We start from the raw sequence: 12,937 nt of genomic DNA on the forward strand, positions 1-12,937 counted from the left end.
GTTTCAAGATAAGCAAAAATACATATTGCTGTGTGAAAAGTAAGAAAACACTTGCAAAATGATAGAGAATAAACAGACAAATTAAAGAGGTGCCATCAGCCATACAGCCACACAGTGTGAATATTAAAATAAATGAAAATAATAGAGGACGGGCTGTTAAAGTAAAATAGAAACAGATGGACAATGGCTCACGTGGCAAAGTGCTTGCTTAGCATCACAAGGACCTAGGTTTGATTCCCCGGAGTCAAACAAACAAGGCAAGGCGGTGCACGCCTGTAATCCCAACATTCAGGAAAAGCAAAGAAGGATCAGAAGTTCAAGGTCCTGGGGCTGAAAAGATGAACTAAGATGAAGAATAGTTAACTGCTCTTACATAGGACTCAGGTTTGGTTCCCAGCACCCTCATCAACCAGTCCACAACTACCTGGGCTGGGCCATAAGATCCAACCCACTATACTGGCCTCCGTGAGCAGCAGGACACACAAGCAGGCATATACACATAAATAAAAGTAAACCAAAATAAAATATTTTTTTCAATGAGGTTTGAGTTCCTCCTTAGCTACCTAGCAAATGAAACTAGCCTGGTATGCACACAGCTCTGTCTAAAAAGTAAGATAGCACCACATTAAGTCCATACTATAATTGAGCTTTTTGTTATAGTAAGATGCAAACTGAAATATGTGAAAGAAATTATGGAATTAGCCATGAATCATAGCACTAAATTAAGAAATAGTTATAAATGCCAAAACGAGTAAAAGGCAGTCATACAAGAGGTTTACATACAAATTACTTCCCCCACAAAATGATTATAAAAGGAATAAAGTCAACCTAGTAATAGAAACTTGACATACACCTACCTAACTTAGGATGAAAGTAAGGTTATAAGAAATCAGAATGAGAAAAACATAAAATCACTTCTGTAACACTCCTTACAAATATGTAAACCACTAAACTAGAGCAAAAATCAAAGTCGAAACAATGATATTCTACAAAATAACTAAAAAATACATTATTCTATCAAGCTGACAAAAATCAAGGAAATAAAAATCAAAGTTACTCTTTGAGATTAAAAAAAATAGACACAAAATGAAACTTTTGGTATTTTTGCAAGAAACACACTTTTGGGAAAAATGTGCCACTAAGTTCCTGATTTTGATAGTTATATTTCAGATGTACGAGTACTTTCCTTCCTTGTCTGTTACATCTCTTTATTTTGTGGTACTACAGCCTGAACTCAGGACCTGGCATAAACTAGGAGACACTCTACATCTGAGCTATTCTAACCCCAAATGCTCTTCTTTATAGGGATATATAGTATAAAAGAACGCTATACTATTCCCACAGCTTGTAAATAAACTTGATGTTATTTCAAAATCTGTAAGGAAAACTGGTTTTTAAATAAATTATAAAGGTACTAAAAAAAAAAAAAATACAGGTTGCCAGATAGTGTTGGCACATGCCTTTAAACTAAGAGCTCAGGGAGCAGAGGCAGGCAATCTCTGTGAGTTCAAGGCCAACCTGGTCTACCGATAGAGTTCCAAGACAGCCAGGGCTATCTACACCGAGAAACTCAAAAAAATAAAAAAATACAGGTTTAAATGGGCTTGCTATGCCATCATGAGGACCTTAGCTCAGATCCTAAGCACCCCATATAACAAGGAAAACATGGTCCTTCACACACCTTTACCTCCAGCACTGTAGATAGAGGGAAGAGAGAGAAGGATTGCTGGGGCTGGCTTGCTAACTATCAGACAAAGGCAAAACTAAACAAAACAACTCCGGCTTCATGTTTAGTGAGAGACCCTGTCTCAGTGAGTAATGTGGGACGCAACAGGATAGCCAATGCCTTCCTCTGGCTTGACACACACCACACTTAAACACAACCTTTAAATCACTTTAAAGGACTGAAAAATATATACACTTCCATAAAGAAAGCTCTTCTGCGGATAGCCATCCCACACACCTGTAATCCCAACCCTCTGGAGGTCTAAGGAGGTCCACACTACAAGTCTGAAGCCTGCTGAGATACAAGAGAACGTTTCTTGCATCAAAACAAAACACCCAGAAGAAAACTCAGAATACCTTGAAGAAATGTTATAATAAAAAAAGTCCATTAAACAACCTGAAAAACCTCTCAAAAAAGAACTTAACAGCAGCACTTTTAATGGTAACATAATTGCAGTTAACATGATAATTAGCTAAGAATTAGTATTCACACTCTCGAGAAAAATTTTATACAATAGTGACACTTCCAAAATACTCACACCCTTTTACATGGATCCTAATAGTATGAAACTTGTTATCAAATTAGTCCCTTCCAGTAAAAGGTTGCTCCACAGGTAACTACTCTAGCAATACTCCACTACAGACTAAAGAGCCAGAAAAATTATGGTAGAAATACCATTTATTGACACAAAAATATACTCAGGTTTTTAAGTTTCAAAAAAGTAGAGAAAACAGTAAGTAATACAATCTAAGTGTTACAAACATGTATGTGAGATATACAAAAATACAAAAAAAAAAATTCAAAAGATTTATTTCTCCACAGCTTCAAATGTTTTAAATATTAATCAAAAGATTATTAATATTAAAATATCCGAAATCTCAAAACTGACTATGACATTCTTCCACAGAAGCAACACATACCTTCATATACAATGTGTACCTTAATAACACTGTCCTAAAGGCCCCAGCTTTGAAAGGCTTTGGAAAAAGCAGCAGCAGCATCAAACAGTGTGATAAAGCAAATGGTTGAGTGTTTTTATTTAAAAACCTGGGGGAGGGGTGATTAAAAAGTAGCTAGTAGTAGTAGCACTAGTTATCTAGGTAGACCTTGAACTCCTAGACTCAACTCATCTTCTACCTCAGTGACAGAAAAATGACTCATTTAAATATAATAAAACCTTAAGAGGTCAGTAAATCTTCAAAGACAAATGTGTACTAAGTGATTAAAATGTCGTGAAAACATTAACACACACCTAAATTAGAATAAAAGATGACATGGGTTTGTTTATGTCTTTTACACTCTTGTGAGCTTATTTTAAAACTGTAGCTTCAGATGGTAACTATTTTTCTACAAACCTCTATGAAGCTAGAAGGTCTTTATGTTCTTAAGGGAAAAAAACAAAACAAAAAAAACCCCACCTTCTTTCTATCTCCTGGTTTCAGAACCAAAAATGCAAATAACATTAAGATGACATCCACTGTACCTTATTATAACGATCATGTGGGACAGACTGTAAAACGATTGGCTCCATTGTAGAAACATTGGCAAATTGTACCTCTGGAATATAGAGGGCACAAACCACATGAGCCCAACCTAAAAATAAATAAATACATAATGTCATTCTTCAAGTTTTATCGAAAATAAAATTACTACCTGTCTTAAAAGATCCCTCAAAATGACTTATTAAACAAAACCATAATAAAAATCTAGCTACGGCATTACTTATGTAATAACTGTCATCCACTCACTACTGGTGCAAAGGCTTCCTAATCATGACTGTATCTATTATGCACTCAACATAAACAAAGGGAGCAGTTATGAATTCAGGTGCTGACATTGATACTTCAAGACAGACTAAATTCAGATTAACACTACTGAAAACCACCTTACTTTGAAAATAAGCAAAGTGGTTCCCAGCACTCTAAACACTCTGAGACTAAATCAAAAGGAGTTTCTCCATTTCCAGGTCAGGCAACACTACAGAGTGAGTTGAAGATCAGACTGTACTACAAAATTAAGACTGAGCCAAAAATAAATAAATACATAAACAGTGTGAAGGCTATATAATTCAGTAGACAGTAGTGCCCCTAATTAACCTGTGAACCATTCTCAGCTCTGCAATAATTTATAGCTTAAAACCTCAAGTCTTAAAACGCTGGAGAAGCAGTTCAACAGCACATCACTTGCCTAGCATGCACAAGGCTTAGGATTTGTTCTAGTCTCACCATCAAGAAAATAAAAAGAGGAGAAAAGATTTTAATATGTTTAATCTTAATAATCTTAAATTTACAGTATTAGTTTTTTTATATTTTGTCAATATTTTGAAGGTTCATATAATGGTTTTTTCTATTTTAAACCTAAATCTGAAATATTACCTGTTGATAATTAAAGTTTCTTCTAATGATAAAAAGTTTGACCGAGGCTAAAGAGCTGACGTGACAGTAAAGAGTTGCTGCAAAACTGGGATGAAATTCCAGGAAGGTGAGGTACAGCATGGAAAAAGAGAAGTGATAACACTGACAGGCTAGAAGCTAGGACTAAAAACAAATGTGCCTGGGACTTCAGAAAGAGCACACCTAGGCTATAATCAATCATCTTAACTCCATGAACAAAGCACTCCTGAACAAGAACCCTCTTCATCAAAGAAATAAATATATCTCTTACACATCTTCTCTGAAGAAAAATAACTTTTTACAACTTAAGTCACAAATAATGTCCATAATTTGTTTATTAGAATTTCCAGAATAAAAAGTATTAAAACATGAAAAACAGCACGACTGAAATCCAGCAAAAATTTTAAAAACTCAAAACAAATCTACAACTGAGTTATCAGAAAATAAGTATGTTTACTATAATCAAATACATACAAGTAAAGCAAGAAAGGTGCTTGCAAATCACTATAAACAAAGACAAAAAATATTTTCAAACCCCAAAGGAAGCATCATTTCCCTCAAGAAGGAAAAATTATTCCAATAGAAAGCTGGAATTGGGGGTGTTGGAGGGAGAGGTGCATAGCTACTTTCAATGGTACTGGCCATAACTATGAGTGCTTAAATTACAAAGAGGAGAACACCGGCCGGGTGTGTAGTGCACGCCCTTAATCCAACACACTGGAAACAGGCAGGCAGCTGTGAGCGGAAGAACAGCCTCGACTACAAAATGAGTTCCAGGCCAACCAGGGACACACAATGAGACAGCCTTAAGAAATAATGATAGATTAGATAGATAGATAGATAGATAGATAGATAGATAGATAGATAGATAGATAGGCAGGCAGGCAGGCAGGCAGGCAGGCAGGCAGGCAGGCAGGCAGGCAGGCAGATAGATAAAAATTTTAAAGGGCACAAAGGCTAACGCAATGGCTCAGTGGTTGAAAGCACTGGCTGCTCTTGCAGACAACCCTCATTTAGTTCCTACCACCCACATGACAGCTCCTAACTGGACACCTTCTTCTGCAGGTACTAGGCATGCACAGGTTCACATACATACTTGCAGGCAAAACACATAAAATAAAAATAACACATAAAAACATAAAATAAAAATCAGTAATAAAACCCTGCCAGGTGAAATGGCCCACAACTGGGAAGTGGGGTGGAGCAAATCTACATGAAGCAGGGGAGGGAGAAGAGAGAGAAGACAAACTAAACAACCACTGCCTCGTCAGCAAGGGGTTAGCGCCCCACATCAACACTGACTCAAACTAACCTAACGAATACAAGATCTGCTTCTAGACCGCATCTCAGAACAAAGCGTAAAAATCCAGCACTGAAGAGGCTGAGGGAGAAACTGTACATACATAAATACATATATGCATATGTACACATGCACATAGGATGCAAAATACCCAGATTTATACCAACCAAAAATGGTGCAAGGGTAGGTACCACACCAGAAAAAAAAAAATTACAGAGAAATTGTTAAATTCTCCTACAGAACTCTGGAAAACACTGAAGGGTTTGCCACAACCAAGCACCTAGTCAACTAAAAACGAGGTGAAAAATGGTAGGAGCTCTTTGGCATTCCCCCCCCCCATATGAATGGTGATTGGGAGGTGTTAAATACAACAGCTAGAGTTTCCAGTGTAGAGACTCCAGCTTCTGACAGCAGAAGAGCTGTTTTATATACAAAAAAAATTATGTCACTGATCCACTGAAACTAACCAAGGACTGGGAGATGACTATCTTCAGCTCTGTCTTGAGTACATTCCAGAAAGAAAGTAGCCATTAAAATCAATGAAAGGCAAACAACCCATAGATGCATGGAGGAAAAGAGTATAGGTGGAGCACATAACAAAATACCAAAAGCCTAGAAAAAAAAAAGAGAGAGAAAGGTCTTTGGCAACCTGGTGCATTCAAAAGCACCTGGACATGCTGGAGGACATGGAGAGTCATAGACCTGCCTAAGGCACAACTTGCCTAAATTCTTCCCCCCCCCCACCTAAATTCTTATCTCTGGTTAGAATCTAAGTATAGTAGAAACAGAAGTGAGGGGTAAGGAAGAGTGGTAAAGAGACTGGAAAAAGCACAGAAAGAGTACAAACAGGTAGATGGTGTTTCTTTTTCATTGCCTCCCCTTTCTCACTATTTTGCACTAGATTTTGAAGGAAACCATCAAGCCACCACTAACTTAAGTTTTCAGGAATTATATAACAAAATATACAATTTATAAGTAACTAAAAAACAAAAAGTATCAGAAGACCGCAAGCAACAAAGACGGAAACCCTAGAAAGTCAGAATTTTACTCAAGAATTAACTCGTTATAACATTCAATTATATCTAGTTTTTTTGTTTTTGCAATCCTCAGGATAGATCTCAAAGCATGCTAGGCAAGCATCCTACAACTGAGCTACAGCCCCAACATAATATATACATTCTAAAATATGTTACAGAGTGTATAAGAAAAAAAATGGGGGTGGGGGAATAGTTCAGCAGATAGAATGCTTTGCTGTGTAAACACAAGGACCTGTCAGAGCCCCAGTGCCCACATAATAAGCCAGGAGCAGCAATACATGCCTGTGTTCTGCTGGAAGGCCCATCAATAAATAATGTGTTCTATTAGACACATTATTTTGAAAATAAAGTAGAGAGAAGAAGCGAATACTCAACATCATCCTCTAGGCTTCACATACACACACAGGGACACACAAGCATACACATGCATACAAACACACTCATGTGCATACACACACACACACACACACAAACCCCACATTTTTGTAAGTATAGCTCGTTCATAGGATATATTAACAGAAACTCTTCATGCAGAAGTATAATGGTGGATTTTGTAAGGAAAGTCTTCAACTGAACTGTCTTATACATGGCCAAAGAATTAAATACTGGTGAAGAAATAAGAGTTATCAAAAAAAGAAAAGAACTCAAACAAAATTCTTGATGGACAGTGGTATATCTTCAATCCCAGCACTCAGGAGGCAGAGACAGTTGAATCTTACAAGTTTTGACTCTTCAATGAGACTAAAGCACTTAAGGCCAAGGCCAGCCTAGATTCCAGGCCAACCTGGTCTACAGATTGAGTTTCAGGACAGGATAACCACGGCTATATACCCTGTCTTGATTTAAAACAAAACAAAACAAAACAAAACACTAAGCTTTATCAAAATGCCACTAGCAAATACAAATAAACAGAGGGGAAAAAAAGCAAAAGAAAAGATAAGCTAACTGATATTATCATTTAAACAATGGCAGAAAGAAAAGTATGGGTAAAATACCTGCAAGACACAATTCAGTGTACATGTATTAATGGAATAATTTTATGAGTAAAAAGGCAAGAAAGATGAAAAATGGATAGGGAGTGTGTGTAAGCAAATGATAATTTCAATTTTCCACAACATCATAAAACATATGAGAATGTAATTCAAGAGTCTCAAAGCCTTCAACTAGTGCAAAGGGAGCTGTATGATGATCAATGCCACATGCTAAGGAAAAGCCACAGTCTTTTGAAAGCACTGACAATCTATCCAACACAAAACAGGATATTCAGTAAAAACCCACAGCCTACAGGTTACAATTCATAATGCTCACAAGTTTTGACTCTTCAATGGTACTAAAGCAAAGTGCATTCAGTAGAAACAACTTCAAATTTGGAATTTGGCAGTTCTTGGCTAGTAATATGTGATACCACATTCTCAGGGAGCCACATACAGCTTGCTCCCGGTAAGCTACCGCAACATGACACTAAACAGCCAGAAGTCTACTGTAATGCACTGACAGGTCGTGATATTCAGCAGTTTAAGACTACTAACTGTATTTTCAGCTGACAGTACAGTCAGACATACTCTAAAACAACATTTTGGTCAATGACAGACACTCCATATATACAACCATGTTCCCGTAAGATTATTAGGAAGGCAATTCTTTCCAGCCACTACAGGTCCCTGTGCAGCAGGGCGTGGTGGCACACGGCTATAATCCCAGCATTCTGGGAAGCAGAGACAGGTGGGTCTTTTTAAATTCAAGGCCAGCCTGGTCTACAAAGTGAGTCCAGGACAGCCAAAGCTACACAGAGAAACCCTGATTAGGGTAGGTGGGTGGGGGTGGCTGTGTACTTCATTACTAACATGTTTACAGTGATGATGGTTTGAACAAACTTAACAAAACAAACATTCAATTCGCTACCCACATACATCTAGGTGCATGTGCAACAATATTTAACACTAACAATAAGCAGCTGTGGTACTGGTTACTGTGTGCACTATGTTTTTAGCTACTTTAACTTTTATGCCTTCTACTTGCTTTTAAAAACAAAATATGTTAACTACACATTCAGTTAGATCCTTAAGGAGGTATTTTAAAAGGCACTATTACTACAAGTCCTAACAGTCCCATGTTTCTTTGGTGGTGGTGATTTTAAGGTTTTTTGTAGTACTGGAAAGTGAACCCGCTCCTCACTTATGCTAGGCACGTGCCCTATCACAAGCTCCATTCTCAGTCCATGGATATGACCGTACTGAAGACCTTTCAAGATGATATATGAAAGGAAGAATAAATGACATTGATGCTCTTGACTTTATGTAGAACAAGGCTAATGTGTCCTGTTTCTAATTTTCTCTTTTGTTGCTCTGTTCTGAACCAGGCACCCCCGGCTTCTGTCCAATTTTCTAACAAAAGAACCTAAAAGAGTTAAAGAAAGAGAGAAAGAAGACATAGATAGACAAGGTGGCACACTACTGTCCACCACTGCGCGACTTCTGGCTAACTTTCTAACAACAACCAAAAAAACAACTTGAAAGGTTTAAGAAGGGAGTGGTGCAAAGGACAGGCCAGGCGGCACACACCTCCAACGCCAGCACTGGGAAGGAAGAGGCAGGAAGATCTCTCTGTCTTTGAGTTCTAGGTCAATAAGGGCTACACAGTAAGACCCTATCTTTTTAGAAAAAGACCTTTTAAGTTTATATTTCATATATATATATATGTATATGTATACACACATACATACTAAATAAGCAAACAGTTTTGGTGAACATAACAATGTCATTCATAGAAAACATTAATAGTTCTGTAACATTTAAAGCTAATAAGAGTCAATAAACGAAAAGTTTTATTGTAAAAATGCTAAAGTAGATTGGACATGGTGATGTGGGACTTTAATCCCAGTACTCAGGGAGTTCCAGGACGGCTGATGTACAGAATGAGTTCTGTACATCAGCTTTTCTTTACTTAGAGCTATAACAACTTAGCACTGTTATACTGACATTATTCAGTAGTATAGCAATATGTGTGTTGATAACCTAGAGACAACAATTTATGTGTGCAGTAAGCTATACATCTAGATTTGTGTAAATGCACTCACTCTATGTTTATTCAATAACACCTACAACACATTTCTCAGAACTTAAGCAGTTTATGACCATGTCCAACGGTAAGAAATAATCAACTTTTACCAATAAAGTTTTAAAACTAGAGAAGTCAATAAACTGGCAAAATTTACAAATGAAACAAACAAACAAAAAATTAGCAAATTTTAATTCTTTAATCACTAAAATCAATTATTCAAATTGATAACCTTGAGAAAACTCAGGATGTATTTCTCAGTTATTCCTACCAAATATTTAAAAACTATAAAATTCCAATTTTACAGAAATACCTCCAGAAAAAGTTATTTCCCAATTTGTTATAAAGCCATCATCCAAAAGCTGGACAAACTGCAAAAAGGAAAGCCAAACCCTTATGAACAGATGCTAACATCTTTATTCATTTACCCTCCAGAAATCACTATCTTTAACAAAAATATTAACTAAATGAATCTCATTTTATTATTTTTAGGAAAATAGGCTGACTTTACTTTCCAAAATAAACCAGAAGAATTCCTAACAAAATAAGGAAGATATACTGACCATCTCAACGGAAGGAGGGGAGGAAGGGAGGGAGGCCTTCTTTCTTGATACTTTGTATCATTCACTTAATTTTTGTAGTTTAACAAGCTTACACCTACATGGTTAAGAATGGTACCTATCTATAAGGAAGTAAGTACTGTAATCCTGGCATGTAAAATAGTAATGTAATCCCTGAATTCATGAGACAGAGGTAGGGGAATTGCCACACATGTAGGCCAGGCTGGGCTATGCAAAAAAATGTCAAGCCCTGAACTATACACAAAAAAATGAAGAAAGGACAAGAGAGAAAAGGACAAAGAAAATAAAAGGGAGAGGCAGACAAATTTCTCAGGTAAAGATAATTCAATGGGGAAATGCAAAAGACAGGATAATCCATTTAAAATGCCTAGAACCAGAAGATATGGAAGATTCTGTTTTCTGAATATTTACAATGATTTTACCAGCGAAGCATCACTAATCCCAAAACTCCAAATCTGAAACTGATGTTCAAAAGTTGTTGAGTTTTAACCAGATTCAAATTCAAACTTTTTAGAAGAGGAAATGCTCAAAACCCTGCCAGGCACAGCTGGCACTAAAAGGCAGCACTTAGCAGGAAGGCATTAGTAAGGGCACTTTGCCAGGTGTAGTTGGTCCTGTCTCCCCAGCGCACAGAAAGCAATCTAGGTGTGGCCACTCACACCTTCAATCCCAGCACTCAGGAGGCAGAGGCAGACAGATCTCTGTGAGTTTAAGTCCAGCCTGGTCTATACAGAGTTCTAAGACATCCAGGAATATAAACTGAGACCCTGTCTCAAAACATAAAATAAATCAAGATTTCAAGTAGAAGAATGCAGATCATTCTGCATAAAACAGCCAATATTTAAGTGTGCCCACAATGAAGACAAACTGTGAATACAGAATAAATTAAAGCACACATAACCGTGCCCATCTATAATCCCAGAACAGAGAACAATGAAACAAGAGGATGGTAAATTCAGGTTAGCCTGGACCACATAATGAGACCTTGTCTCCATTAATGACAGCATTAACATTTTAATATACAGTATTTGACAAAATAATGTAAATGTCCAGATAATTTTAAATACTATACCATTCCAGTTTAACATTTTTTTAAAGACTGTACTTACCCCCATTATCTGTTCTTTTTAAAGCTCCATCTTTATGGGGACACAGCTCACATCTCTATTTAAAGAAAATTAAAAATAAAAAAAAAAAGAAAAAGGCAATGAAGATTTTTTTAGACCACCAAAACCGTATCTTTCCTATAACTTCAAAACTAACAAAAATAGAATACCATTTCTATTCATTGCCACGAAGAAAATTCCAGATCACTTCTCTCAAAATAACTGATCCCTGCAAATAACTTCAAAATGATTTATTTTTATTTTGTTTGATGTTTTACATGTATGTATATATGTATGTATGTATGCTTGTATATACACATACCACATTTATGCAAGTACCCATGGAAGCCAGAAGAGGGCATCACATCCCTTTCCCTAGTACTGAACTATGGATGATTATAACCTAGCTTATGATTGCTAGAAACCTAACCCATGTCCTCTGCAAAATCAGCAAGTGCTTTTAGGAACTGTTAAGCCATCATTCCATCCTCCAAACTAACTTAACAATGATTTTCCTTATAATACTAGATAACAACTTAGGTATATGTTACAACTCAGTGGCCCCCACTTTTTTTTTTTTTTTTAAGTTTACATTAAAGTCAAACATAGTGGCCCATGTTTGTCATTCCAACATCTGGGAAATTTAGGCATCAATGCTGCCATGAATTGAAGCCATTTGGTCTATACAGAAAAAACAAACAAGCAAAACACTAAATTTTCTATTAAATTATTATATATAAAGTCAAATGTGGAAGCTGATATTTAGAGTACCAGAATACCTGGGGTATTGTAGCAAGAATATAAATTAAGTCTAGAAGTCTGAGAACATGTCAGAAAACATGCAAGACCTACTTAAGAAAAAAAACAAAAAAACGTGGGTATGATAGTTCAGGAGGCGGACACAGGATTACTATGTTCAAAGCTAGCGTTAGTTACAATGAGAAACCATCTAAAAGTCAACACAGGACAGAAACAAGGTTGTGACAACAATGCAGATCACTTTGGTCTTTAATAGAGGCTTGGATTATTGTAGTCAAGTACATCTGGCTTCTATCACAATCAAGAACCACCCCCAGGGGCTGGAGAGACGGCTCTGCAGTACAGAACACTGGCTGCTCTTCCGAAGAACCCAAGTTAATGCAAGCACCCTCAGCAGGTCGCTCACAAATGTCTCTTAACTCCTGCTGTAGGGGATTTGCCATTCTCTTCTGGACTCTGCAGTTGCAGTCACAGACACATACACACACAGACACACATGCACACACCCATGTACACCCATATACACACAAAAAAGGCATACACAGAGATACACATAAAAGTAAATTCTAAAATTCATTTAAAAAAAAAAAGAATTAGCTTGCTGAGCATGGTGATGCACATTTGGGAGGCAAAGACAAACTATTTCCTGAGTTCAAGGCCAGCTTGGTCAACAAAGTAAGTTCCAGGACAGCCAGGGCTACACAGTGAAAGGGGGAAAGTTATATAAAGGTGACTGACTGTACTGGGCCAGGTATGGTGGATACCAAGTGTGATCCCAACAAGTGAAGGCAAGAGAAATTCAAGATTATCCTCTGCTACATAGTAAATCTAAGCAAGGCCAGCCTAGGCTATGTTATATAAAGACCTGTCTCAAAAATTTAAAAAGAAAAATTAAAGCCAGGTGTGGTGGTGAACCACACTCAGAAGGCAGAGGCAGGTGGGTCTGTGTGAGTTCAAGGCCAGCCTGGTCTACACAGG

The 12,937-nt window shown here is 37.1% G+C and overlaps 1 protein-coding gene across 16 annotated transcripts in view; it reads right to left on the reverse strand.

Annotated features, from left to right (window-relative positions):
* Mllt10 (MLLT10 histone lysine methyltransferase DOT1L cofactor) overlaps nucleotides 1-12,937 on the reverse strand; it is a 137,613-nt gene that overhangs the window by 97,096 nt on the left and 27,580 nt on the right. For 11 of the 16 annotated variants that reach the window (XM_060373019.1, XM_021631055.2, XM_021631054.2 and 8 more), the window contains 2 exons: nucleotides 11,204-11,258; nucleotides 3,210-3,319 (listed from right to left, as the gene is read on the reverse strand). The exons of 1 other annotated variant lie outside the window; for it this stretch is intronic. In XM_060373019.1, coding sequence (XP_060229002.1) covers nucleotides 3,210-3,319; nucleotides 11,204-11,258 — 165 coding nt within the window. The remainder of the gene's footprint in view (nucleotides 1-3,209; nucleotides 3,320-11,203; nucleotides 11,259-12,937) is intronic. 4 more of the 16 variants (XM_021631059.2, XM_060373030.1, XM_060373031.1 and 1 more) reach the window with 2 other exon arrangements.

Source organism: Meriones unguiculatus, chromosome 19 (assembly GCF_030254825.1).
Source record: "Meriones unguiculatus strain TT.TT164.6M chromosome 19, Bangor_MerUng_6.1, whole genome shotgun sequence".
Classification (NCBI taxonomy): domain Eukaryota; kingdom Metazoa; phylum Chordata; class Mammalia; order Rodentia; family Muridae; genus Meriones; species Meriones unguiculatus.